Source organism: Aspergillus multicolor (assembly GCF_047715735.1).
Source record: "Aspergillus multicolor strain CBS 133.54 unplaced genomic scaffold BDW74scaffold_25, whole genome shotgun sequence".
Classification (NCBI taxonomy): domain Eukaryota; kingdom Fungi; phylum Ascomycota; class Eurotiomycetes; order Eurotiales; family Aspergillaceae; genus Aspergillus; species Aspergillus multicolor.
In genome coordinates this window covers 294,575-322,209 of record NW_027395976.1, presented here as the reverse complement: position 1 = coordinate 322,209, position 27,635 = coordinate 294,575, and the positions used below count along the sequence as shown (strand labels likewise).

The window sequence follows — 27,635 nt, the reverse complement described above, 5'->3', positions numbered from 1 at the left end:
TGAATCGCTGGCACGGCAGGAATGACACACAGAAACCGATCACGCAATTCGCTGGCTTCTGTCCTCATCGCCGATGTAACTCTACGATGCTGGGTTCATCAGGAGATGATGGTGCAAGATCCAGGGCAAGGCCATAATAATCGTATTCTCGCTAGCAATAACAATGTGATATACCCGTATGTACATCCCAACAACTCCGTCCAAAACATGGCTCCAGATCCCTCGTCAAATAGTGGCAATTTGTGTCCTTCCAGCTAGAACGCCATGGAAGATAGTCCAAAAGAAAAATAATAACCCAATATCATGTCTCAATCGCAACGCAAATGTTGTATGGAGCCCCGTAAATCCAGCCGGGGTGTATCCTGTATAAATGAACTCCGAAACCATTCGATAATGATAGAAGAAAAGAAAAGAAAAGTGGCGGGAGAATGTAAGGACCATGCATAGTCTGACATGCAGGAAATGCAATGCACTGTTCACCGAGGAGTGGCCACCCCCGTGGCAGGTGTGGCGTGTGCTAAATTCGAGGGAATCATCTTTCCGCTCGACGGCGGAGTCTGTCGCTTGGCCAAGACGGCCAGCTTCTGTCGCAAGGTTGCCAATCGCATGCGGATTTTCGACACCACTGGGAGCGAGTTAGAAGGCGTATCCTGATAAATCATGTCCGCAAACTTACACTTCAACAAGATTTCACGCTCGTCCTCCTGCACGCCGTCAAGAGCGAGCTTTCCTTGACCTGAACCCTGCACTTCATCGACTTCCAAAACGGCCTCGAGCATTCTAATGGCAGTCACGTAGGCAATCTCGCAACCGGGGAGGTCTTCACCCGTGAGCTCGTTGATGGCCGCTGATCGACTCAATTCCAAGGCGCGGTCGTACATCAACTTCTCCGCCGTAACGCCAGGGCTCACTACAACGTCCACGGATGTAGCAGAGCCGGCCGACTCGAGAGAGAGGTTGTTGGGGTGGGAAGGATGATCGGGCGGGAGTCGTCTTTGTGCTTCAAGCAGCTTTAAACGAACAAATTCGGCCTTCTCTAGCACCTCGTTGAATCGACTGCGGACCCATTGCACAACCTTGTTGATTCGAAACGAGACCGGGTCTGATCGACTAAAGACGGTTTCACCCAATGCTTCAGCTCGATTCTTACGCATCCACCAGGCGCCCGCAAAATCCATTGACTTAGCGAGTAGGGACAGTGCTTTGACGTAAAGGACCAAGGCTTCTTCCGAAAGGGTCACAGCGGCGTCGGCAGTGAGCTCGCCATCCCCGAAGTCAGGGCCCGGCGCATTGGAGCCAGCGTAGCTTTGGGCAGAAGGCGCCAGCGGTATAATCTGCTTGTATTTCACTTCAGCAAATCCGTAGACGACATCACTGCGAGTGGCGCATTCTTCGAGTTCTTTGACCGTTCGTGTATCTTCGTCCGCGCCCACTTGGGGCCTCGTACCGTCTCCCATGGTCAGGAGGCCAGCATGAGCCGCTGGGTAAGCAGGAAAGGGGTTGTAGGCCAAGGGCGGCGAGCGTCCGCCTTTAGTGATGTTCAGCGGCGGAGAGAAGCCTATGCCGAATAGACGCCCACTCGCCATGTTGAGGGCCTTGGAGATTGCCGACGTGGCGGAGGTAGGGCTCTGGCCGTAGCGCCGCTCGTAAGAGGCATGACGATTGTGTGCCGAGTCCGCTCGAGATCGACCTGATACTACCTGAACTGCTTTGCTCGGAGAGCTCTGTGGCGATGCTTGCGTCGTGGTAGGAAGAGCCGGTGTCGTCTGCCGCCGTGGAAGAGCACCGGTGTGTTTACCATGAATTCTGGGATCGTATGCCATCTGATCTGCGAAAGCATTAACTTCGACTGCGCGCTTCTCAACAACAACGTAGTCTCTCTCGAATGCAACTTCTTGTGCTGCCAATTCTCGTTCTTCCTTTATTCTCTCTACCGTCTTGGTTACTGGCGGGGTGCCGGGTGTTTGTTGGCCTGATGACGGTCGACCTATGAGCTCCTGACGTCCCGGTGCCGTTGCATGAGATACTGCTTCTGGCCGTGATGGGACAGCAGCCGGGGGAATTTGCCTCGCCGATGAAGGTCTGTCACTACTCCTGGTCCTTCGCATAGGTGTAGCGGATGTAGGTGTTTGTGGTCTATCATTGTGAGGTACATATCGATGGGGCGGCGGGTAGCGATCTTCGTTATCATTTTCAGTGTTGATGTCTTGAGGCTGCGTGTCGTCGGGAGACGATTCAAGCTCTGCAAATCCATCAAGGTTAATTGCTTGTTGCTGAGATATTGAGACTGTAGAAGGGTGGGTGAAACGGGGTGTTATTATGTGGCCACCACGTACCTCTGCTGCCCTGACCACTGCTTGAAGAAGCCTGCTCTGGTGATGGTTCACGGACTGGAGCAGGGAGATCCTCGGCTGCCAGGCCAGGGATAGGGCCGGTAATAATGTCATTATTAAAGAAGTCTGTGAACGTCGTCCGAATCACGGGGTTGAACTTCAGAAGGCCACGGATCAGCGCCTTGATTTCCTCCGAAGCTGGGTTTTCTTCCGGAAACTTGATTCTGTCTCGGGTATTCTCGATCTTCCGGAGTAACTCGACGTGATTTGTTGCCCTGAATGGCGGTCTTCCAACAAGCATTTCGTAGAGCACAGTACCGACAGACCACAAATCAGCCTTCGCATCGTACTTCTCGTATCGTAGGATCTCGGGTGCCATATATAAGGGGGATCCGCATAATGTCTCTGCAAGTGATGTAGCGGGGAGGGATCGGGCGAAGCCGAAATCTGCTAATTTGAGCAATGGCAATGTTTCTAGCCCCACAGCTGGGGTAAATGATTCATCACAGCCTTTGAGCGGAACGAGCTGATTTTCAGCTTCTGCATATGCTGGTGCCGGGCAAAGCAAGAGATTCTGGGGTTTGATGTCGCGGTGTATGAGGTTTCGGTCACGCAGGAACCTGAGGGAGCTTGCCAGCTGCTTCAGGAAATGTCGGACAACCACCTCGTTTAAAGCTCCGCCGGAGACGTTTGGGTATTTCGAGATCATATGCCGAGTGTAGCTGTGGTCTTTCAGGCTCTCCCTTCTCTTGATGAATTGCGATAGATCACCTAAAGCACAATACTCCATTATCAAGTGGATATGTGAGGACGTTTCAATACAGTCGAGGAGTGCCACAATGTGCGGGTGGAGGAGATTCTTGAGAATATTGATTTCCATGGCGAGGTTTTCTTTGAGCTTCTTGTTGAGCTTTCCGAGGTTGACTGACTTAATGGCCACGAACGTCCGTGATTTCTAGAATGGAACACACATCAGTACGAGTACTTTTATCATCTGAATGCTAGTAATCATGCAAGGAGATAGAAGCAAATTCGTTGTTACTCACCGTATGAACTCCCCGGTAGACAGTGGCGAAGCTACCCTTCCCAATATGATCCATCCTCGTATACCGCCCTATCGTCACCTCGCTATATGTCTCTTTCGAGCTCTTTGAGCTCTTTGCTGGTGTTGAAGCCATAACTACAGCGCCGGGCAAGCCCCGGAGACAACTTCTGACGGGGCCCAACCTCAACCAACAGCTACCTCACAAACAACTGCGGGAACGACGGAGGTTATGAGCCCATCCGCGTAGGGCAAGCCGAGTGTAAAGATCGAATGAAGGAGAGTCGTTATCGATAGTGACGATAACAGGCAGCAGTAAGCGAGACGAAGCTAAGAGGGCGAGAGCGAGAGTGATGAAATCAGGCCGGTCGAGATGGGACGGCTAGGACGGAGCTCGAGAACGATCTGGGGATGTCAGGTCGATCGGAGCGTTGTAGCGGAACCGGGAGGAGCTGCAGGAGAAGATGAGCTCCCAAGGTCGTCGGTGGTTATAAGGAACCAAGGAAAGTGACGGGAAGTAGAAGGTTATCAGTTTGCGAGCAGTAGAGAGGAATATGAGTCGGAGCCGATAAGATAAAGTTGCTCGGGTGTAGGGAGAGGGAGAGGGCGAAATATTGAGGCGGGAAGCTGCAGGGAGTGGTATAAAGATACCAGGCCGGAGAGAAAGGATGAAAAGGGACTCGGGGGATGAGGCAGAAGGTCCAGCAAGCAGGTTGACGATGTTGTCGCTGGGGAGGAGCGGCGAGAGCGTGACCTGCGATAACGGGCAGCAAGACGCAATCAAATGGCGATGATCAGAAAGGCGGTCAGGAGGGCGGCGCTAGGTGGAACCCGGGGAAGCAGATCGTATGGTATTACAGCCCGAACAGTCATACAGGGGATTAAATGAGAAGCTCAGTTCAGTTCTGGAGATGCGAAAAGGATGAGAAGATTACGAGATAACCCTGAAACAATTCCTATGAGTCCTCGAGCAATCTAGCAGTCCCAGCAACCCGAGGCAAGAACCATCACGTTATCGATTAGATAAGAGTCGTCAGCCTTGACGCTCCACTCTCTCTAGCACGATACGGTCCAGATACCGCGATCACCTGAGGGCCCATGGCTCCATATCGGACCTCCATTGCTTGCAAATCGCAATCGCATTCCACTCTGACTCAATGACTCTGCGCTCAATTCATCATCGACTCGAGATTCGAGACCGAGAGTTCTGCGCGCAAGTTCCCCATCCAATCGGACCGCCTGTGCCAAAACACCCCCTCATGAGTCAAACAACCCAACCCTAGGGCGCTTGCCACTTCACCCTGGACCTAAACCCAAACCCAAGCTATGCACAGTGCACACACACCCCTTGATACGGACTGTCACTGGTCGCTCATCTAAACTGATAAGCTAGTGGGCTCATGGACCGTTCCAGCGCCGGGCAGCAAGTCAGGGCTCAGAAATTGGGTGCTCTGGCCTCCACTTTGCGCACGATGGTACACTACTTGACGATCGGCAAGAGTCACCGATTTCTAGTTCTCTCGTCCCTCGTCGAGGATTAGGAGATTCAGATAGATACGGGGTAGATAGGTAGGCTAGCACAAAGGACACCTGGAGTCAAAGACAATGAGCCGATCTCGGGATCTCTCAGGGTCCTCGTGCTTCGGAAGGCTGAAGGCTGAAGCCACTGACTTGGTACGGAATGGCATAAACTTGGCCGGCAATATAAATAGCAAGTCACCTGCGCCTTGCATATGCCGAAGTCACTCAAAGCGCCCACGGTACTTCGTCTCGCTCGCGTATCCTCATAGCGGTACAGGGAGTTGTCGACACGGTATGTCCTGGGGTCGAACTATTACTACTGTAGTACCATGGTTTTTAAACCCCGTGTTCAACGCGCCAAAACAAAGAGGACCTTTAAAGGGGTCTCGTACTCAGTGCGGAGCAGAAATAAATAACATATTTATCATTATCATCTCGGCTATCATAGTCATTCGTAGCATGGTACATATCATATCAAAACATCGCATCGCATCCATAAATCATCAACGTCATCATAAGCATGGACATGACATATCAAAAAAAGAAAATAAGCTTCCCAGCCGCTGAGATCATTCTCACTTCCCAAGACCAGTCAGAGTCAGACGGACGTCAACCTGCCCTACCCTGCCCTACTCTAGCCTATTCCAACCAACACCAATCCCTAAACCACATAATGCGGCCTCCGAGACGCACTACTATGCCGTCTCGAGTGCGTACTATGCCCGCGCCGACTCCCATGACTATGGCTCCTCCGACGGACCGTAGTCGTCTCCTTAACAACAACAGCCGTATCGCGATTACGTCGGTAAAGCCAAAGCGCAATGATTGCGGTCCAGAAGAAGAAAATCACCTCCATAATCCCAATCGCAAAGCAAGCCTTCAGCATGCGACACGTCTTATTCAGATCATCGGCTAGATGGTTATTCGTCTGGCGGCCGTATGCGCCGAAGGGACCGAGCGAGACCCAGATGCTGCCGCCATCCCAGTTGCTGCAGTTGGCATTTGCGATGAAGCGTAGCTGGTATACGCCTGCGATGAAGGCGCCGAAGAAGAGGAGGTCGACGAATGAGACGAAGGAGGCGGAGCGCTTGGTTGTGGAGTGTCGGATCAATGTGTCGATGCACCAGAATACGGCGATTACGGAGACGATGAACAGAACAAGGATGTAGGGGGGTGTGATCATGTTGGCTTTTAGGTAGCCGTCCACGAAGTAGGCCTGTTCGCATAGGTTTGTTAGTATGCCTGGTTATGGTGGGTAGGGCTGGATGTAGAATCAAGGAAAAGGACGCACCATCATTCCAATAATGGGGATGAGGAAGACGATCTCCGTCAGGCGGTTGAAGATGAAGAAGATGCTTCCAATCATGTTGGCGGTTTGTGTAGCCTTGGGCTGTTCGCTGTATACAGTAGGGCTGGGCTGTGTTCAGGAATGCGGGACGGGACGACGATTAGGCGTGAGAATGCAGTCGCATCACAAGAATGCGATAGATCTCAGAATGAGAAAAAGACGAGATAAAAAAATGTCGCGATGCGATCTCGACGTAAGATTTCTCGACACCTCGAGCGCAAGGCAAGGCGCTAGATGGATCTGCAAACCAACGACTCGATTCGGCGGATTCGATGCGATCACCAAGCCAACGCAACAAACGCGCAGATGCACGAGAGAATTCAAATCCAGGTCACAAAAACAGAGATGCAGAGAATGCACGGCTGAGATGAATAAAAGCGACAGCGATGGCTGCAGGATGAGGTTATGGCGGGCTGAAGCGAGGAGGCTGGGCGAGTGAGCGTCGCTGCGGGGGTGGCTGGGAAACAAATAATCCCCGTAGCACCGCGCAACATCCAGACACAGTGCCTACGGATGTACCTAGTACCTACATGACAAGGCTTCCAGACCATTATTTGCTTTATTAGCCGGGTGCTGTCAGACAAAAGAATAGCCTTCTGGCCCAGATTGTGGGACCACAATGCCATTGGTTTCACGGCCATGGTCCACGATTGTTTTGGCCAGCCCTAACTCTGAACAGTCTACAGTACAAAATCCCGACGCTAAGTTCCCAACGCCTTGCATGGGGCATGAAATAACGTAACTGGATGTCTCGGATCCTATGAGGAGCATCATCACCACCCGCCCTTGCCACCAAACCCAGAAGACTCCTCGATCTTCTTGCCCACACCGCGCTGGGGCTTCGACTGAGCGGCCTCGTGCTTGCGCAATTCCTCCGGCACCCTCGAGATGGGAGATTTGATGAGCATTTGCTTGAGGTCGTACCTGAAAAAGTTAGCATAGTCATATAATAGGGAAAGATGAGAGGGACATACATGACATCGGAATCCTCATTGCCCAAGAACGTGATAGCCACACCACTCTTACCGGCACGACCAGTACGACCGATACGATGGGTGTAGCTCTCAATAGAAGTAGCCATGTTGAAGTTGATAACGAGACTGACGTCCGGCACATCAATACCACGACCAGCCAAATCTGTAGCCACCAGAACGTCTGTTGAGCCGTTGCGGACCGAAGCTAGGGCGGCTTCACGCTGGTCTTGTGTTTTGCTTCCGTGCAGCGTAACGGACGAGAAGCCCCACTGTTTGATTTCGCGCGCGATAGCATCACAGTTTCGCTTGATATTGACGAACACGATGATGGGCGGGCGGAAGTCGCCAGACGACAAGATCTCGCCGAGGCGCTTCTTGCGCTTGTCTTCGCCGGCGATCATCTCCACGCGCTGCTCGACGGTGTCAACGGCTTCACCGACGCCTCCGATGGTGACAATTGCCGGTCGTCGGAGGTACTTCCGTGCAATGCGCTCTACCGCAGTAGGCATGGTGGCTGTGTACATCATTGTCTGGCGGTAGCGGTCCTTTGACCCGAGGTGTCGACTCATGGCAGAGGAGTTCTCTGCTTCCTCTGAGTCGGGCTTCTCGTTGGTGACCGGTAGAGCGTCAAGGATCTTGTTGACAGGCTCCTCGAATCCAAGGTCAATCATTCGATCGGCTTCATCCATAATCACGTAACAACACTGACTGAGGACCAACATGCGACGCTCGATACAATCGACGAGACGACCGGGTGTAGCAATGATGATCTCAGCACCGTTTCGCAGACTGTAAGCCTGCTCCTCGAGCGAGTGACCACCAACAATACTGACAACATTGAATCCAAGCGGCTGCGTAAACTTCTTGGCCTCAATCTCAATCTGCTGGGCCAATTCACGGGTCGGTGCAAGGACAATCGCGTACGGACCATCATTCTTACGCCACTCGAACTCGTCTAACCGCGGCAACTCTGCGATGTAGCATAGAAGCGGGAGCAGGAATGCCGCGGTCTTACCAGAACCAGTCACGGCAACACCAATAAGGTCGCGGTTCTGCATGGCGATGGGAATAGCAGCCCGCTGAATAGGTGTCGGCTCCTTGTACCCAACCCGGTCAATAAGCTCCATAAGCCGCTTCGGCAAGCCGGACTCATCCCATGACCGCATAGGGTTCGGTACGCTTCCACCCTTGGTCGCAATGTTGAAATCCTCCTTGAAGATACGCCAGTCTCGCTCGCGCATGTGCTCCAGCTTCTTCTCGCTCCAGTGCTTGTCCAGCTGATTCCGAGTGCTCTCCTCCCGGCGCCTCCGCTCCATCTCCAGGATCTCTCGTGCCCGAATACTTCCCGCTTCGCGATCTCGGTCCTCCAACGCCCTGGCGTACTTCTTCGCCATCGTATCCGCCACGTCGTCGCCGAAACCCGCCAGACGCCCGCGTCCGAAGAAATTGGCCTCGTGTCGGTTCTGATAAAGCGGGTTATAGTCGCCACTCGTATCCTCCTCCGCGTTCCACTCAAAATTGAACTTCCGGTCCGTCGTCCGCTTGCGCTTCTTCTTCGCTGAGAAATTCGACGTCTGGTCCGCACCCATGTATTTCTGTTTTATGAGCGCCGCTTGCGCCGCGGCCTCGTCCTCTTCATTAAACCGCTTATCTCCTCTCTTATCTGACTTTGTAGGCGCCTCGTTCCTTGACCGCGGACCTGGCGGAGGCGCAGGCGGGCCGTCACCGTTGCGCATAGCGCGAGGTCCCGTAGGGATCGATCGAGGGTCTCTGTCCGGTGTATTGTAGTCTGAAGACGGAGTATCTAGGTCCATACCATCAACCCCATTAGGTGTTCCACTCGGTTTCCGTCGCTGCGCTTCGACCTCCTTCGCGCGCTTCTCCAAAGCTAGCCGTTCTCGTTCAACTTTAGACACGAATTTCGGCTACATGACACAGATGATGTTAGCCACCAGACCACTCTTAGAGTAATTTAGCCAAGTAAAACAATAGCAAGAATGAGATAGATGTACCTTGGCCGCGGCTGCATCAGCCTCTCTCTTCTTTCGGACCAACTCCTCGACACTTAGCGGCGTTGCTGCCGGGCGCTTCGCACCCCACCCCACCTTCTTCTTCTTCACTTGCGGTTCGGGAGGAGGTGGTGGAAGGTCTTCAGGCGGGGGTGGAGGCGCGGATACATCTGGCGGCGGCGGAGGAGCGGCGGAGTCTGCTGGAGGAGGTGGAGGAGGCAGTGTCGACAGTGAATCCATGAAGCCGTTCATATCTATGCCGTACACTTTCTAGAAGTGCAAAGCGTTTGTTCTTAGGGGAATACAAACTTGACCGGGGAAGAAAGACCGCGGCCGGCGCGACATTATACGGGTGGCAAAGTGACCATAAGCGCAATCACGTGTTCATTAGATTTCTACAATCAGCTCAATCAGATTTCAAGGTCACGCGAACCGTCGAAATGATAAGAGGCTGCTACTTAGTTATAAGAATACAAGGGAGACAGTGTCCAAACCCATGATATGATGCCCACCCAATCCAAACACGCGTGGTCTCGTTTCTGAGCGCGGTAAGGTAAGACAGACCTGCACCGTTTTGCTCAAACATGGAAGTCGCTGGAAGGTGGTAAATAGTTCAAAAAAAAAAAAGGTAAGAAAAGCAAAAAGGGGAAGCTTTGGTGTTCTACACGGGGTCCGGACAAACCAAGACTTCAGCATGGATAGGTTTGTTTATCTCGCCAGAGCTGAGATGTCTTGCGATGCGATGGCATATCATGCCTAAGCGTTCTCGAAACCACCGTTAACAGGGGTCTGCTGAGGGTAATAGTTGTACGGGTTGGCATCCGGCACAGGAACAGGAACAACGGGCGGGGCTGGCGTCACTGTCACGGGTGCAGCGGGCGCAGGCGTGGGTTCTGTACCTCCCGTCTTTGCTTTGGAAACGGACGCGGGCCCGTGAACTTCCCTGTCAAGGGTCATGTACTCCTTTGCAGCATCCTTAGTGCCACGTTCGAGAAGGTATACCATGTATACCTGGACAAGCTCCCTCGCGACATCTGATGAGAGAGCGCTCTTGGACCGGATATCCTCAACCACCTGTTTTATCCGCTCGTATTGGGCAGTCTCAGTGGCGGCACTTGTAGGCTGGTCCAGCTCAAAGGTGAGATAGCTGTGCCAGAACGGCTGGCTGCCCAGGTAATATTGCTGGTTCTTCTGGAAGACCTGACGAGCCTCCTCGGTCGAGCCCTTGATCTTCCACAGCAAGCGGGCCCACTCAGCCACAAGCGCGGCCTTGGTGCCTAGTTCGCAAGCGGAAGAATCCAATTGTGACTTGTAGACTTCAATGGCAGCCTCAAGACCGCCGTGACGGCGGCACATGTTGGCCAGAGAGACGATCGTCTCGACGTGGTTGGGAATGTTGATGAGGATAGCTTCGTGAATCTCCTTGGCCACGCTCACTCGCCCAGACATCTCCTCGAAGTAGGCATACTGGAGACGAGTTGCCGGGTTGGCAATAGGAACGTATAGATAGCTGGCTCGTTGGTAGATATTCCGCACATCCTCTTCTTTTCCGGGCTGGGCGGACATCCACCTAGCGTACCGCTGCCAAAACTCGTCGTAATGAGCACATGTCACAAGACACCTCTCATACAAGAACTGAGTTCGAGAGTATGACCCTTCAGCCTCTTCAAAGTCGAGGTACTTCCGCCAGTTTGTCAATTGGCCTTCGTCTAACTCAGTGACGTGGAAGTACGGACGCTTAATTTCCGACTCGTACGTCCAGCGCTTCGTCGTCTCGGTTTGTGTCTTGGAGAAGATCTCGAGGTGGTATCCATCCAAGCGAAGACGCAAATCACGCTCGGTCTCGGCATCTGCCTTTGCGCCAGGAGCGATAAGTCCGGCGGCAGCGTCGAGATCGGCGCGGAATTGTGCTACGACATCGGCAGGTGCCAACTCCGCAACAGGGCGCGATTGCGCAAGCTGCCTGTAGCGCTCGAAGTAGCGGGCATACTGGTGCATCGGAATCTCAATGACGCGGGCCAGAATGGCAAAGATCTTATCGAAGCCCTCGACACGCTCCTCGTACTCGATATACTTGTCCCAGAATGGGTGCGAGAGGAAGTCTAAACCGACACAGTTCGCTCCTCGTTCGAAAAGTCTGCAGGACACGATCGTTAGTTAATTCCAAACGGAAAGGGGCAAAGGAAAGAAGGGGTGGAAGGAAAGGGAAGCGAAATGGCAAGGATAGCAAACATGAGCACAGATCTTTAAGTGTGCGCGAGCCCAAACAATTCAACGACTAGGAGGATCAGTTTGTGGAGAGGCTTCGTTTTCCAGCTCTACGTCGAGCGTAGACTGAGTACCATCGAAAAGGATTCGTGGACCATGGTTCCGGTGCAAGGTAAACGGTGCTTGAGCTCAAATCACAGTTCTTTCTACGGGGAAGGGGAACAGCCTGAAAACGCCATGGGTGAGAAGTAAACTCCAGCCGAGTTTGGGAAGGCGACATCTCACCCAAATTAAGGGATGTGCTGTTATTGCGCTCGCGCCATGCGCATTCCGCCCGTCATGATAATGTCGGTGCTGTATCGGTAGTGGTTATGGGGAAGGAAAGGAAACCAGCTCAAGTCTACTTACTCTCGAATGATGTCTGTGTCGTGGGAAGTCTCGGCCTTGAAGGTGCAGTAGTTGGTCCATAGATCGACGGAGGAGGAGATGCTGGCGATACCTCGCTCGTAGACCTGACTTCACATCAGCAATCCATGCATGTCACCGCAGGTCGAAAATGATTCATACCATATCCGCGGCCTCAGTTCCTGTGATGGAGAACTCCAGGTCGGCATATTTCTTCCAGTATCCGAACAGCAACGGGAACTTTGCGAGGAATCGGTCGTAAACGTTGCGCGCTGTGGTGATCGCTTGCGGGTTTGAGTTTCGGTTGACACCTCCTTCAAGGGCCTCTGCAGCACGGACAAGTCGCTCCCAAGTCTCGAAGTTATCGGGATCTTCGATCTACAAACAGTCCGAGTTAACTTTGTCAGATCTAATCAGCAATCGCACCATACCAGCTCAGCTTCCAGCTTCTTGATCTCTGCGTTCTCCTCCTCCGAACCGCCGTAGTTGTAGTCTGCCATTTCGGCTGGTTGCGACAGACGCTCTGCGATCGCGAATAACGAACAGTGGGGTATATCGAAAGGGTGACTGAATGATAGTCTCGTCAAATTGCGATCGAATGCAGAATGAAAGAGAAGCTGACGTGCCCCGTATCAGTATCTGAACGAATGAAACAAGCAAAGCACCTCGGCGCTCCCAGCCACGACCGAACTGAATCCGCGCCGCCAGTCCGCCCTTTTTTTCTTCCGAACCCCAAAACAGTTTAGCGCGGCCTGGCCTTCAATTTCTCAGCTCCAAAGATATCAAGCAATTTTCCCCGGCTTATCGACAGATAATCTACCACATCCACACCGTTTAACTCCAGCACCAGTTCGTACTGGTCTCCGGACGCTCACAATGGCCGCCCTCCAACCAACATCCACCGGCCTCATCGCCAAACTCCCCCTCCGCCTTCGCAACTTCTTCGCCCGCTACCCTCCCCAGCAGTACTCCGCGGCCGCCATGCCACCGGCCGACCCAAACCTCCCCCCAGCACCAACACCAGAGTCTCTACCAAGTCCCTACACGCCAAACCGCGACGCTAAGGGCCACGAGCCTTCCGACCCCACAATCATTTCTCCGTCGCGCGCCCTCCTGACCTCCGCCAACCCCGAATTTCACAACCCGTTCCTCCCGCGCAAGAACTTCCGCACGGGGAAATGGGTAGGCCCCCGGTTTGGGCTGCGACAACAAGCGGATCTTGTGAAGCTGGCTGCCAAATATAATGTCGAGGCGCTGCTGCCGCCGGGCAAGAAGAGCACGGAGTACAAGGAGATGAGGCGGGCGGAGCGCGGTCTCCAGGTTAAGGGTACGGGTATTGGGCAGAAGGTCAAGGGTCACAAGTGGGAGAGGACGATGGAGGGACGTCTGGAAGACAGGAGGAAGGCGATGATGGATATGCCGGAGATGATCCGGTCATGGAAGCAGGTTAGTTTTCTCGTCTCTTCGTTTCGGTTGGGTTGGGTTCTAGATTGCTTTGGATGGCTTGCTAACGGGTTTGCTTTACAGAGAGGTCATGGTCGTGGTTGGAAGAAGTGGCCCAAGAGGTGAAGTGTTCCTTTCTACTCGCCTTTTGGATGGGGTTCGGGGTTGTATGATGTACTATCTACGGTGTGCTTTTCTGGTCCTTAGCTTGATGAAGAAAGCTTGGGATAGCATGGAACCGGGGTTTGCAATTTTTCTATCTTCATTTGTCTCGCGTGTACTGTACCATTAGATATCTGTTGAATTTACATCGTGTGCAAGACACACCTTTCCAATCAACTCAGTACTACTGACTATGTTACCTAGTTTCTACAATCATAAGTATATTAAACCGAAAGTACGTACAAAGACATGATATGTGCAAAATGCTATATAACCGGGTATCTAAACATTCAAAGCAACCTCTAGCTACATCCCCAACAATCATGATGCATCATCCTCATCATAACTCGGCACGACGACATCCCCAACCATGACCGTTCCCAAGCACCCACCATCACCCTGTTCATCTTGATTCCCAACTCCAAGAGGCGAGATATGCCTCCCGAAGAGAACCTTCCGCTCAACCTTCCTCGTCTTCGCCAGCGTCGCATACGGCTCATCGCCCCGCTGCCCGGTATACTGATCAACGCATACCATCTGGCACCGCTCGCACGAGCCCAGGACATTGAAAGGCAGCTGCTCGTTTCCGGAGCCGATTCTCAGGGACGACCAGGTATCCTCGATATATGGTCGTTCGGCGGTGGGTATGTTTTCTGCGACCACGATATTTGCGCGGAAGACGTCTGCCGCAACTGCTTTCTTGCTGTTGGTGGTGTTGAAAGTGCCGTCTGGGTTTTGGGAAGGAGTCGATTTGATGCTCTCGTTGAGACGGTTCACAGAGGAGCGGGAGATAAGTAGAAGCGGACTTTCATTGGAGAGGAGAATGGGTGTTTGTGTTGGTGATGGCGATGGCGAAGAGGGTGCTTGAGGGAACGAACCCGGCATGCTAGGACCTCGGTTATTGCTCCGACTTCTGACAGTCTGGCGAGGTGCATAACATCTCGTCGAAGACTGCGGCGGAAATCTTGCCAACGTACAAGGCACGCCAAGGAAACTGCTGAACAAACTCGATACAACCGGAGACGTATAAGCCTGGAGAACGACTTTATCCCCGCAGACAGTCGACGGCTTTGAGGCGTTCTGGCAAAGCGAGGTCGTAAGCGCATTCGTGCCCAGCCGGTTAAGCGAGATCTCCAATACTTTCGTTTCTAAAGAATGAGCTTCCCCGCAGACTATTCTCAGAACACCACGCTCCAGGTCAAGAGTCGGCCGGATGAGCGCCATACGCGGATACCGTTTCTGGCTGAGCGTCACACCCGTCCCCTGATGCACTAGACACCACTCGCGGTCCCAGGCTAATCCCTGTCTCCGGACCACCCAGCGTAGCCCATCAGGGACCCGAAACGCCCCGCAACTTTTGATCGGGTAGACTGATAGACTCTCGACGTAGAAGCTTGGCTGTTGTAAAGAGATATTTCCCATCAGTGGCACCAGTACCCCCTCCGGCGGCTTATCAACGTAGAACTCCTCCAGGAACGCAACGAACGCATCGATATCTCGCTGACTGCTCATAGCGCCTAGACTAACCCGGAGTATTCCCGTTGGCCGCTCATCCATGATATCGTGCTCGTCGCCGCAGCGCATCCCCGCCGAGAAATGGCGGCGCATGTCGGCTCCGCTCCATCCTAGACTAGCTGCTGTACCGCCGGGGTTACAGAGTGTCCCTGAGCGGATCTGGATGTTCTTGATGCTTGCTAGGCGTTCGACTTCTGATTTGCCGATCCACATGCCGCGGCTGTTGCGGAGGTTGAAGGAGAGGATTGGGCCTTGGGTTGATGGGTCGTCGTAACTTGCGTTCTGGGATGTATACAGCTGGCATACTCTGGCACCATTGTAGTGTTTGAGCGCAGCCATTCGGCCATGCAACTGTTTTGCAAGAAAGCGCGTATGGCAAGCGACATTAGCCATAGTCCCGTATAATCGACAATGCGTCTCAAATGCCGAATCAAGAGCGATGATGCTGTGGAACGGAAGTGTGCCGTCTTCCAGCACCTCGTGAATAGAAGACTCCTTCTTCGCATGCCAGGACTCACTTCCCGCCAAAACCATATCCACCGTGCCGCCGCCAAAGAACTTCCGGTACTTGAACATACCCGCAGCACCCTTTCGCACAATCAACGCACCGAGGTCGGGAAACCCGAAGATCTTGTAGAAGCTGAGAACCGTGAAGTCCGGGGCTGCCGCGGCATCACTGAGATCAAGCGGTGACGTCGAGACCAGAGACGCCGCATCAAGGAGCGTATATACCTTGTTTTCTTTCTTTGAGCATCTCGCGCGTATCTCCTGACACCAACGCATCGGAAACCGCTGCCCATTCATGTTCGACTGCGCAGGGTACGCGAATAGTCCCAGAGATTTTCTCCCCTCAAACTCCAGCCCAGACATCCAGTCTTCCACCTCGCCGTCGCGCACAAAGCATCTCGACTCAGCTTCTGCAAGCTCTCGCACGCCCACAAGACTCGTATGAGCATCAACATGATACCCGTACCAGAAACCCCCTGGTGCGTCCCGGAGAGCGTCTGCAACCAGTTTGATGCCGGCAGTGGCATTCGCCACGAAGACAAGATCAAACTCGGCGGAGTCCGCATTAAAGAAGCGTAGTGCTCGTAGACGGATATCATCCACGCGCTGTGATGAGAGCTGCGACGAAGCAGACATAGAGTGGGGATTTCCATATAGACTGCTAATAAGGTCACGGCTGAAGGAGTCAATCAGGGACTTGGCGTAGAGCGCCGTGCCTGCATGGTCTAGATATGTTGTGTCTATAGTATTGAGCCCGGTTAGCACGACGTTTTTCTCTGTATACGGGGGCGAATGCTTACTGACCTTCCAGCAAGGGATACTCGCGGTCTCGGATAAGGTCAACATCTTCTGAGTACCCTGAGCAGTAGGCCGCCGAGGCTTTCACACTGCCTGTCACTGTACTCATGATCGGATATATGGGAGAATATTTACACAATGTTGAGGCATCATCAAGGTTCGTTGTACATCATTGAGATCGCAGGTGGCGAGGGATCTGAGATGATGAGGAACAGCTGTCGCTCGACCAATAGTGGGGAGGGTCGATGTCGGGGAAGCATGCGCGTCAACCACGGTAGTCAGGAATGTGCATTTCTCCAGCTCTTCCCAGGTTTAATAGATATGAAGACAGGATGAGGTTGTCGTTTCTTATCGGAGGTTGCCGACAGAGAGAAGGTGGAAGGCGATGGATGAAGAGGACGGACCCGACCGAGACTCCGCGACAAAGACTGTTCAAAACCAAAGATTGTAAGGCATTCCTCTCTAGATAGATGATATGCCGCCGATATTTATGGGCCATCTATCCTTCGATACTATCGGTTTCCTACAATACAATGAAGGGCTAGAAGGCTCCCCACTTTTGCCCTCATCGATAAGCCAATATAAATGTTGTGGCAATAACAACATATACGTTCAAATCTACGCGCGTTTCTTATTGCCACAGCCAGGTCGTAGGAAAGTGGTGATTTCTTTTGTACTAGTCGTTATGCAAATGTGATCCGACATTTTCGTGATATGATACCATGACCCCAACCTAGAGCTTCCCATTACCAGTAAGGTATCCCTTCGTCTTCAACCATGATCCAACATCTGCACGGTCGCGCTGCACCCAGCTGATCTTGGCGCGAATAGCGTCGAGACTCTGTGAAATCGCACGGTCGTAACCCTAAAATAGTCAGTCAAAAGAACTTGGGGAGAAAAACTGCAATCGACTCACCTTGGTATCCTTGCTGGCGAAGAAGTCCTGCACATCCTTGAGCTGCGCTTCCGTGCAGAAGCTGGCTGTGCAGATCTGGACGACAGTACCGAGCATGCCAAGTCCAGGGGGCAGGCGCTGGTAGAGAGTGTCCCAGTTGGTCTTCATCCAAGCCCAGCGGGCGTCAATACCGGGGGCGTGAGTGCGGAGGCCACCGAGGGGCATGTAAATGTCTTGGTTCTTGACCTCGTCACCAAGCGCCAAGCCGAGGGTCCGTTGAATGAGCTCAGGGTTTTCGGCCGCACCAAGGCAGCGGAGAGCGGTAGTCTTCTCATCGGACGTGGGAGCGTTAAGGAAGCGGTCGTACACAACTTCGTATTCCTTCTTACCACCATGCTTCAGAACAATCGAAAAAACGCTACCGCGGATGTTGGGATGGATGGCGCTGACATCACCAGCAGCGAAGCGCTGGAACATGTCTTGGGCAGCCTGGACGACTTTCTTGTCCCCAGCACTACCAGCGGCGCTAAACAAGAGAGCCTTGAACTGTTGAACGATGTGGCCATCGTTCTCAGAGAACTCCCAGCCCAATGTGTGTGCCTTCTCGCTAACCAGAGAGCGCTGGAAAGCCTCGAGGGCATCCTTGGTCTGCACATCTTCAAAGATCCAAGCAGCACGAAGAGCACCAATACGAGTCAGGATCTCGTTCCAAACAACAAACTCGGGCTCGCTGTCGAATCCGGCCAGCAGTGACAACAGACCGGAAGTGTTTTGGTATCCAGAGGCAGCCAGGGCACCAGCGTCGGCGATCATACCTGCGCGGTCCTCGACGGTAAGCAATCCGGCCTTCGCAGCCTCACCGAGCTTGGTCAGACGCTCAGGAGTGTACGATGTGCGGTAGATAGCAGAGTGATCGGCGTTGAGCTTGTAAAAGTCAAGGTCAGGAACCTTGAACTCGCCCTCACGCTCCGACAGAAGAGTGTCCTCGTCGATACCCCGCTTGGTGCGCAAGCCAAGCATGATCGGGAAGATGGTCTTGTCCTCCTCAGGACGGACGTCACCTGTGCGAAGGAAGCGGTTCTGCTTGACCTTGATGGACGAAGCCTGGGCATTTTCCGAGACGGTCACAACAGGATATCCGACATTCTTTGTCCAGATATCCATGACCTCTTCCACGGGCTTGCCACTGGCATTGGCAAGGGCAAACCAAAGGTCGCCAGTCTGTGTGTTACCGTAAGCGTGCTTCTTAATGTAGTTGCGAACACCCTGGAGGAAGACATCTTCACCCAGATACTTGGAGATCATGCGCAGAACAGAGGATCCCTTGGAGTACGAAATAGCATCAAATATCTGGTTAATCTCATCCGCACGCTTCACGGGCACCTCAATGGGGTGACTACTGCGAAGGGAGTCGAGAGAAAGAGCACTCTGCAGGTTGTCAATAACGTACGTCTGCCAAACCTTCCATTCGGGGTAGAAGCTGTTGCAAGAGTACCATGACATCCAGGTAGCGAAACCTTCGTTGAGCCAGAGGCCGTCCCAGAAGTCCATGGTGACCAGGTTTCCGAACCATTGGTGAGCAAGCTCGTGCTGAACAGTTTCAGCGATGCGCTCCTTTCGTGAGGCACTGCTGTTTTTCTCATCGAGAAGCACATCGACGATACGGTAGGTGATGAGACCCCAGTTCTCCATAGCTCCGGCGCTGAAATCGGGTACCGCAACCATGTCCATCTTGGGGAGCGGAAACTCGTTATCGAAAGCCTTCTCGTAAAACGCGAGCGTCTTCGCCGCAAGCTCTAGAGAGAAACGACCGTGCTCGATGTCCTGGTCCGGCGTAGCATATACGCGGATGGGGACACGGAAGTTCTTGGTCTCGATATAGTTCAGGTGACCAACAATGAAAGCCACCAGGTATGTAGACATGACTGGAGATGTGTTGAACTTGACGATCTTCTTTCCACCGTCGATTTCCTGCTCCGAGGCGACGTCCATGTTGCCCAGGCAAGTCATGCTCTTGTCGGCGATGAGGCTGACTGTGAACTTAGCCTTGAGCGCGGGCTCGTCGAAGCAGGGGAAAGCCCGGCGGGCGTCGGTGGGCTCCATCTGCGTCGATGCAATGTACTTCGTCTCGCCTTGCAGCGTCTTGTATGAAGAGCGGTAGAAACCAGCCATGTTGTCATTGAGCGTACCGGTGAAGGTCAGCTTGAGCTGAGCTTCAGAACCGGCGGAGATAGTCTCGGGGAACTTGATGGTGGCCTCTTGTTTGTCCTTGTTGAACAAAATCTCGGGTGAAGAGTTGACTACTGATCCCTTGCTGAGGACGGTAGCTGTGTGGATGTCGATTTCGGTAGAGTTGAGGGAAATGGATGTGGTGTCCTCGGCAACCTGTAGGCTAGATGGAGCTATCAGCTTCATGCTCAATCTTGTAAGAACCCAGTGAATACAGCACAACATACTCGATGACTACAGTTCCATCATATTTGAAGGTCTCAAAGTTCGGTTCAAGCGTCAAGTCATAGTGGACGGGCTTGACGTTGGTGGGCAACACCTCACGGCCGGGGACATTCGTCGTACCGGCCGCCTGATCGCGTCGAGAGCCACACATCCTGCGATATGAACAGTAGCGTTTTGATGTCTGGGAAAGGGGGGAGCGGCGGGAAGAAGGTCGATTAAGGCGAGTTGGAGAAGGAGGGGCAGATGAGAGCAAACGAGAGGTGAGGGTGGGGAGCTGTCGGGGGGGTCGAGAAAGCGGTGGCCGTGCTGAGTTCAGCAGTGGCAGCCGCGACGAAGACAGACGACGCATAAATTGAAGTCCCACTTGAATAAACGGTGAAAGGCAGAAGGTACGAAGGTTATCTCGTAATGAGGGGGTATAAAATCTGATTCTGCACAGGATTAGCTTCAATGGGCTCAGACAATGAACCTTGAAACTGCAGGGGAGCAGAATTCAGGTCAAAGAAAGCTCAAACTCGATCCCCGGATGGCAGAACCGCAAGCCGCGGTCCTTTCATTACGGAAGGCGGTCTAAGCTTTGGTGCCTTGTTCCTGGGGCAAGTATTCTAAGTTGTTCCATTATGCTGAGAAGATAGCAGAATAGCAGTAATCTGAATTATCGTGATGGAAAGAATTTGATATCTAGTAGTCTATAGAGGAACATCGGATGCTCTGAGCCGTTCTGCGGGAATGGAATACCCACGAAATGGTGGGCTAGGGCCAGTGCCAACCAGTTACGAATACTCAGAGCAAATATATACCATTGACAGGAATAGGCCATAAGAAAATTTTGGTCATAGCCTAAAACTTGTAACTATGACTCGATAGGTGAACCATGTATAATCATCCCAGGGCAATATTCTCGCCCACCAAGCCTTCGACCATAATACCGTTGTTGCTGGGCGCGATGGTGACACCGCGGGCTCTTCACCGCGGAGGGGCTGATGACATATCCAGACCAAAGCAGTCAACACAACTCTCCCCAACTTTTTTCGTTTCTCCTCTCTAAACCACTCCTCAATACAGTCAAAATGGGCCAACCTATCAACATCACCTCCAGGGAGCAATTCAACAACCTCCTGAGCTCCTCCACCTTCGTGGTCGCAGACTGTAAGAGCCTATTTGTTGATCCCCGCCTTCCCTCCTCACCCCTCCTTGGCCAGGTTTCATCAGCAGAAGTACAACCACTGAAATGCAGAACCCTGTCTAGTTCACGCCCAGTGGTGCGGACCATGCCACGCAATTGCTCCTGTCTACGAACAGCTCTCCGCGCAGCTCTCGCGTCCGAACCGGATCGCCTTTACGAAGATCGATGTTGACCAGCAGCAGGAGATCGCCAAGGCATATGGCGTTACAGCGTACGTCCCCGTCGAATAAGATACTCATATGGTTTACTGCGTTGTTTGGGGGGTTCCAAAGCTAATCCTGCTAGGATGCCAACATTCATCGTCTTCGAGCGCGGCCGTGTCACAAACACCATCCGCGGCGCGGACCCCACGAAACTGAACCAAGTCATCCGAAAACTGGCCACCGAAGCCGGCAAGAGCGAAGCCTCAGGAGGCGCTGCTGAAGGTTCCTCCTCCGGCGCTACATGGATCGGAGCCGCGACCCCAAAAGGCTACAGCGACATAACGGAGGAATATGACGTGAAGGGTCTGGAACTACTCAACCGGGACAGTGACTTCGGCACGGCTAGGACACTCTTCGAAGCGTCGAAGCCCTCCGCACTTGGAAACGGTAAGGGCAAAGATGGCGGCGCGGACTGGGTTGAGAGCGACACCGACGAGCAGCTGATGCTCTTCATCCCGTTTAAGTCTACGCTCAAGGTGCACTCGCTGCAAATCACATCGCTTCCGCCTTCTGAGGGCGAGGACGACGACGAGGTCCCGATGCGACCCAAGACGATTCACCTGTACACCAACCGCTCGCATGTGCTTGGGTTTGATGAGGCGGATGACATTCCTCCTGTGCAGACGGTGACGCTCGAGGCCGGCGACTGGGATGCGAAGACGGGAACGGCCAAGATTGATCTGCGGTTTGTGAAGTTCCAGACGGTTTTTTCATTGAACATTTTCGTTGTGGATGGTGACGGCGATGGGGAGAAGACGCGCGTGGACAGGATCCGCATCTTTGGCGAGGCCGGCGAGAAGAGAGAGATGGGCAAGCTGGAGAAGATTGGCGATGGGCAGGGCGAATGATGCGCCGGCGACAGTATCATAGCAGCGGGCTGGGAGCGCCGAGTAGGAGCATAATTAGACTACGATGACAAATGACCATGACAAGGAACACGAAAGTCAAGATAGAAAAAAAAAATCTGATATTCATCGCTATCAATGATTGATGCAGTAGAGCGACAAGAGCTACGGAGCCCATGACTCGATCCAGACCCAAATCTACGAAAACTCAGAAGAAACTTCTTATCAACATCAAGACTCGAAGTTCAGAGTGTAATGTCCGATCCCAAACCAAATGGTCTCATCCTCGAAGAAAAAATCAGAAAGACCAATAAAGTAAGAACCGGCGTGCAATTCCTTTCTTCTGTGACGCAACAGACACCTGGTTTACATCACTGATTGTAGATGTCCAGGCAACACGGGTGAATAGTTGCGTCGCCGCACGAAGAAAGGAAAGAAAAAAAAAGTCTAAAGATCGGGCGATGAGCGAAGTATTTATGGCTGGGAATGGACGGAGCGGAAGATTGTGTCTTTCCGGATTTTACGTACATTTTTACCAATTTGCTGGGAGGAAGGTGGGCGTGATTACGTGAGCAGGATAGCGAGGGAGAAAATCTTGACCGGGAAAAATTGATTTCTTTCTTCTTCATAAACATAGGTCTATGATGAGATTATTGGATGTTAAACATATGATAGGAAGAGACTGACTCCCGCAAAGCGAGGAGCTTGATCTTAAAACCATCCACTGAGGCCTTGTTCGTTTTCTGTTTTGCTTTCCTTCGCGTTGCTTCCCTTGATCCCAATTTTTGTCTTTACGCTCGACGCCCGGGATGACTCCAGGTCTATCGTTGAGCTCGAGAATTGCTTAGCCTCCATTGTTTTCTTCACCCCTGTCAAATTTCCTGCCGTATCGATTCGGGCTGCTTGCTCTTACTGCCCTTTGTTGATCCCTAAGGTACTGCCCTAGCTGGGCCTCGAACCTCGCAATCGATATCTGGCTCCCGCGTTAGCTAGGTAGATGATACCCATCAATGATAAATCAATTGATTGAGCTTTGATAAGCAGTAGAACGCGGCGCAATGATAGCCTGAATGATTGGTATTATGGTTAACCGTACCGTAGCATTATTGGTTAATACCATGCTGCTCGCAGACGAGTAGGCATCCTGATGTCCTGACGCCTGACGGTGTACTCCGTACCTTAATCGCAAGAAGACATCTACTGGAATCGCTGACAATATGACAGGAGAGGTTTGCTCGAGGTCTCTCGAGCGTTATTGGACTTCCTAGAGCAAAGACTCCGAACAGTGCATGTGGCAGCGCGCTGCAAGCCCCCAGGAGGTCTCATGCCACGACCTTGTCCGCACCTCCTGAGGCGTCGATGTCAATGTCTCTACCTACCAGCATGTGGTTCTCAATATCAACCGGACAGTACAGGGAGTGTGCGGACAGCTCGTCGAAACCAGCTAGGAGTATAGAAGTCGCTTCAACGAGATCGAACATTCTGACAGCTCTTGAAAATGAAATTTCATTGACAAGCGGTTCAAATGCATAAGGAATGCAGCGCATATCTACGGCGTATAGAAAGGTGCCCGTCTCTTCGAAAATATTCAAGGTGCTTGGGGTTGAGGAAGTCAGAAGTATCAAAACATCATCCAATCATTGATCTAATAAGCATTCTAACAAAAGCCAACTAGGAAGAATAGTCTCGTAAACATCGTTAATTCGTGGACCTGACTTCCACAGTCATATCAAGGAAAAGCACCCTCCATCTCCATCTCCATCTCAATATCCAGCGTCTTCGTCTCCTTATAACCACAATCCCCCAAATCCAATAACCTCGCAGCCGGACAGCTGCCCTCTCGATTCGACCGATTCTCCAACAACCCCAGAATCACTTGCCGGAAGTTCGCGCCTAGATCCTCCCAGAGAAACTCCGGATTCAGAGCGTTGACAAACACACGCATCGTGGACACTGGAACGTTCATGATACGGCAGACATCATCCGCGGAGAGGTTCTTGGCCATGGTCGTGACGAAGCTAGACCGGAGTAGGGGCGCGAACTGCTCGAAGTCGTCTTCCGCCGAGGGTTGTGGATTCGTTTCAGCCAGAGACGTTGGTCCTGACTCGATCAAGGCAGTAGACGGGCCAGGCTCTGCAGGTGTTGTCTTCTTCCCCTTCTCCCCCGTCAGCATCTCATGCACGAATGCCTCGTCAAAAGGCTCGGTCTCGATGCTCTCGTCAGGGCCGAATTCACCCTTCTTCCCAACTTGCCAAGGCACACGCGAGATTTCTGCATCGGAGAAGATCCTGCTGCAGAGGGTGGCGAGGTCCTTGGACTGCGTGGTGGCATCCATGTCAATGTCCTGGCTGAAGTCCGTAGCCAGAAGCTCGTCGTAGGCCTTTTTATTCTGAACCTTCAGCACCTCAGGCTTGATAGCCCATAACGCAGCCAGGGCGGCGTGTTTGTCCATGATTTGGCCGCAGAGACTCTTCGCTTTGCTCCAGTCCTGGCTTCTGACTGCTTCGGAAACCTGTGCCTTGAGTTCTTTAAACCCTGCGGAGCGCGCGGTGTACGTGCTCGCGATCACAAGGTCGTTCATGGGACGGCGCTGGCCGCCCGCGGCAAGATGCTTGAGATACTGGATCGTCCTGGTGTACCCCCTACTCTGTTTCTCCAGTTTGCGCGGAAGGTGTTCTAGCAGACGCGCTGAGAGAGCCGCGATGTCGCCGCCGGCATCAGCCCCGTCTGCCGTAGCGGTAAGCATGCGCACGAGAACCGTAATGATGGTTCGCGAATGATGAAGCTGAATATTCCGCAGCTTGCAGTATCGAACCATCTCCGTCGTCCGACTCGATTTCACCGACGAAACATTTTCGTTCGTCGTCACGACATGTACGATCGCTTTGTCCAGCAGCCTCTCCAGGTTCGCGTAGAACTGTTTGCGCGGCCACCCGGTGTACGGGTACAACGCGACGACGGTTTCGTACCAGACCCAGTCGGCGTTGGACTTGGGGAGGTCATTCTGCAAGTTCAGGCCGAAGAGCTGCCAGACCATGCTGAGGGGGCGGACTCCCGAGCCGGCGATCGTGAGCAGGTTGCCGAAGAGGCCGCGCATCAGTCTTGTGACTGTATCTTCTGCGTCCTTGGATTCCACAGGTATTGTGCTCCTCATGCCCGCCAGCTTCGACATGGCGGACATCAGCAGCGCGCTCATGAGCTGGCCTGTTTCCGGAGCGCCGGGCTGCATGTTGTGGTCTCGGGACGAGACGGCCTGGCTGAGCGTTGAGCGCATCATAATTCGCAGAGCGGCGATGTGTGCGTCGTTGCATTTCTCCATCCAGCGTATGGTAAAGGGGCTCTCGAGGTTGACGAATTCGTCCCAGCAGACCCAGGCTAGCATCGAGCCGGTTCCGGATTCCTGGTTCAAATACGGTAGGGCTAGAGTTGGGTGGGAGGGTCCGGACTGGCTGGCGAGTGGGCCGTCGTGATCGCCTTGCGATTGTTCGATGATGATTCCTGCATCGAAGCCTTCAAGATGGAGGACTCGTGGATCGAGATCACAGCATGAGTTGACGTCGAGAGCATTGCTTTTGAGATCCTCCAGTAGCTGGCAGTAGGGATCTGTCTGGATATTCAGCAGCAGGACGCCCATTTCTCCTGCATACGTTTCTAGGTATCCGGCGAGCTTCTCGAACGTCATGGACTTGACGGCATCGACATTGCTCTGGATCTGGGCCTGGCGAACCAGTCGCTGCAGATCGTGTGTTCGCTTCGAAGTCGTTTGGGAAGAGATCATGTTCGCCAGGCTGGAAATCAGCGGCTCCAGAACCGTCTGCATCTCCTTGGTGATCTTCCTCAGTTGCCCCAGCATATGATTCTTCGTTTTCACTGCTACAGGGTTTGTCCTGTCGTACTCTTTTAAAAAGTTGGTGTACCGAGTTCTCAACGGAGCCGCCTCGTTGTTGATCTTCACCGACAATGCAGATATAAGGGTCTTGGAGAGTGCTTGCAAGTCTTTCTGGTTCAAAAGGACTTGGAGCTGGGGAACTGCGGCTAAAATGTCGCCTTCGAGGTGATGGAGCTGGTCGACCGAGAGGTCTTCAAACAGGTTCTCCAGGTCTTGGACTTGGACTCGCTGGCCTGAAGATGGGAGGAGGATGGAATGTGTTTCGCCGATGGTGACGATTCGCTTAATTCCTGGGACTAGTACGGTTTCTACACCAATCGACTGGATCGTGGACGTCACATCTGCGCCGAACTCTACTTTACCCGTGTTGAGGTGTTCTCGATTTGCAACGCCTCGATAGAAGTAATATCGGTCGCCGACTTGAACTAGGACCAACGACTGCGGTCCTGCGAGTGCTGTTACAGCGTTGATATTCGCGTTATTCAGCAAGGACAGCAGCTCTTTTGTTTTCTTAGGTTGAGACTTTGCGGTCAATTGCACGATGAACAGTGCGTTGATTCTGTAGGCGGTTGCGAGATTGCGGGCATTGTCTGTCATTCGTTCGTCGACGATCACCACGGCACTCTTGAGTTGGCTATAGTAATCTCGGAGGGCGTTTTCATCGGCGAAAGGGACATTGGAAGGGACGGCCCCGGTTGCCAGCAGAATTGGACCTTGAAGCTGCGCACCAAATATGCAGGGCAGGACAACCGCGGCTGGAGCTGGTTCTGTGGTAGGCTCCTCGTTTGAGAGTTGGAATTCAATACCCGTCCCGAAACGGATGATCTGCGAGTTATTCGAATTGAGAAATGACGGGAGATCGGTTGACTGCGTCGCGATTATAGCATGTTCCTTTTTGATTTTGTACAAACTCGCTGGGCTCGCGCTTGTTTCGTGAATCGAATCGGTTGTATCAACCCCCTGTAACCCGCCGGTTGGAGCCCGGCCCGGAGGCCCAGAGATCGTAAAATCAGCGCGCTCGATTGCTTCCGGAAATGCAGCGCTCCTCAGGCTCTTACCGGAGCACATTTTCTCTACGTCCGTGGTTGCCGTCGGTAGGATGGAGCAGATCAAAGAATCACCGTCTTTCTTGATCACCATCGGGCAACAGATGGTCGCTTCTCCAATTGTCGCGGCGTCCAAGGGTACCGGAATGATATAGAGCGCTTTATCGACATGGTCGGCAACTAGCAAAGCCGGATTTGTTCCAAGGAACCTCGTAATCCGGGTGTCCTGGTAGCCGGATATGAAGACGCAGATTTTCTCCTCTGTGAGTGTTTCCTGGTCGAGCTTGATGTGGGCTAGAAAGTCCCGGTTATGGTTGATATCGCCGCTATGCTTGATCCCTGGAAAGGTTTTTGTCGCGTTGAAGCAACAAGTGTTGCACGAGGCGTCCGCAAGGCAGAAATCATAGTAGGTGGGCGTTCGTTCGGACACGGCGAAGATTGTGATTTGGCCGGAGACGATCGGTATCTTGAATGTAGGGGCCGGTGCTTGCATGATCTGAAAGTCGTCAAAAATCTCTGCTAAAGTCAGCGTGCTCTTTGGTAGAGGGGAGTCAAACGTACCGAGATGCGACTGGAAGCCAGCCATTCGCTTCAAAAGGGTCTCGCCCAGCTCGCCTAGGTCGACGGCATTGAAAAAGTAGTCTTCTGGGTATGGAGAGATGTCAATTTCGATGACACCGGCTGCTGTCCGACAGAGAAGAAGTCGCTCGGGGCTGAAGGGGTGTGCAGAGCCCACAGGAAGATCTTGGAGGATCTGTCGGATCTGCGACTTGGATGTCGCCAGCGGACTGAAGAAAGTCTTCCTAACCTGCTCCATGATGATGGCTAGAGGAAGAATGAATGTAGGAATGA

At 52.9% G+C, this 27,635-nt stretch overlaps 8 protein-coding genes across 8 annotated transcripts; 2 read left to right on the top strand and 6 right to left on the bottom strand.

Annotated features, from left to right (window-relative positions):
• Positions 1–367: 367 nt before the first annotated feature.
• On the bottom strand, positions 368–3,853 carry atg1 (serine/threonine protein kinase ATG1). Its single transcript, XM_073733386.1, has 3 exons — positions 3,380–3,853; positions 2,337–3,288; positions 368–2,242 (listed from the first exon to the last, which is right to left on the bottom strand). The coding sequence occupies exons 1-3, from the start codon at positions 3,509–3,511 to the stop codon at positions 477–479; spliced, it is 2,850 nt and encodes a 949-aa protein (XP_073580957.1). The 5' UTR covers positions 3,512–3,853; the 3' UTR covers positions 368–476.
• Positions 3,854–5,510: 1,657 nt separating this feature from the next.
• On the bottom strand, positions 5,511–6,413 carry BDW74DRAFT_65835 (uncharacterized protein). The gene is made up of 2 exons (XM_073733381.1): positions 6,188–6,413; positions 5,511–6,112 (listed from the first exon to the last, which is right to left on the bottom strand). Exons 1-2 carry the CDS (start codon positions 6,260–6,262, stop codon positions 5,558–5,560), a joined length of 630 nt encoding a protein of 209 aa, XP_073580956.1. The 5' UTR covers positions 6,263–6,413; the 3' UTR covers positions 5,511–5,557.
• A 462-nt stretch (positions 6,414–6,875) lies between these two features.
• Positions 6,876–12,340, bottom strand: BDW74DRAFT_169700 (uncharacterized protein; the record flags this gene model as incomplete). Its single annotated transcript, XM_073727037.1, has 8 exons — positions 6,876–6,909; positions 7,022–7,168; positions 7,219–9,143; positions 9,231–9,493; positions 10,001–11,364; positions 11,844–11,947; positions 12,003–12,218; positions 12,272–12,340. The coding sequence occupies 8 exons, from the start codon at positions 12,338–12,340 to the stop codon at positions 6,876–6,878; spliced, it is 4,122 nt and encodes a 1,373-aa protein (XP_073580955.1).
• Positions 12,341–12,655: 315 nt separating this feature from the next.
• BDW74DRAFT_158824 (mitochondrial 54S ribosomal protein mL59) lies at positions 12,656–13,640 on the top strand. The gene is made up of 2 exons (XM_073725377.1): positions 12,656–13,286; positions 13,368–13,640. Exons 1-2 carry the CDS (start codon positions 12,717–12,719, stop codon positions 13,407–13,409), a joined length of 612 nt encoding a protein of 203 aa, XP_073580954.1. The 5' UTR covers positions 12,656–12,716; the 3' UTR covers positions 13,410–13,640.
• A 9-nt stretch (positions 13,641–13,649) lies between these two features.
• hxB (putative molybdenum cofactor sulfurase protein (HxB)) lies at positions 13,650–16,341 on the bottom strand. The gene has a single exon (XM_073725376.1). It carries the CDS (start codon positions 16,311–16,313, stop codon positions 13,767–13,769), a length of 2,547 nt encoding a protein of 848 aa, XP_073580953.1. The 5' UTR covers positions 16,314–16,341; the 3' UTR covers positions 13,650–13,766.
• A 657-nt stretch (positions 16,342–16,998) lies between these two features.
• On the bottom strand, positions 16,999–19,765 carry BDW74DRAFT_181075 (M1 family metallopeptidase; the record flags this gene model as incomplete). The annotated part of the gene is made up of 3 exons (XM_073729913.1): positions 16,999–17,130; positions 17,182–19,552; positions 19,617–19,765. The coding sequence occupies 3 exons, from the start codon at positions 19,763–19,765 to the stop codon at positions 16,999–17,001; spliced, it is 2,652 nt and encodes an 883-aa protein (XP_073580952.1).
• A 906-nt stretch (positions 19,766–20,671) lies between these two features.
• BDW74DRAFT_158817 (thioredoxin-like protein 1) lies at positions 20,672–22,260 on the top strand. The gene is made up of 3 exons (XM_073725375.1): positions 20,672–20,763; positions 20,864–21,011; positions 21,086–22,260. The coding sequence occupies exons 1-3, from the start codon at positions 20,685–20,687 to the stop codon at positions 21,849–21,851; spliced, it is 993 nt and encodes a 330-aa protein (XP_073580951.1). The 5' UTR covers positions 20,672–20,684; the 3' UTR covers positions 21,852–22,260.
• A 1,127-nt stretch (positions 22,261–23,387) lies between these two features.
• Positions 23,388–27,618, bottom strand: BDW74DRAFT_158816 (uncharacterized protein). Its single transcript, XM_073725374.1, has 2 exons — positions 27,345–27,618; positions 23,388–27,299 (listed from the first exon to the last, which is right to left on the bottom strand). The coding sequence occupies exons 1-2, from the start codon at positions 27,598–27,600 to the stop codon at positions 23,578–23,580; spliced, it is 3,978 nt and encodes a 1,325-aa protein (XP_073580950.1). The 5' UTR covers positions 27,601–27,618; the 3' UTR covers positions 23,388–23,577.
• Positions 27,619–27,635: the final 17 nt, after the last annotated feature.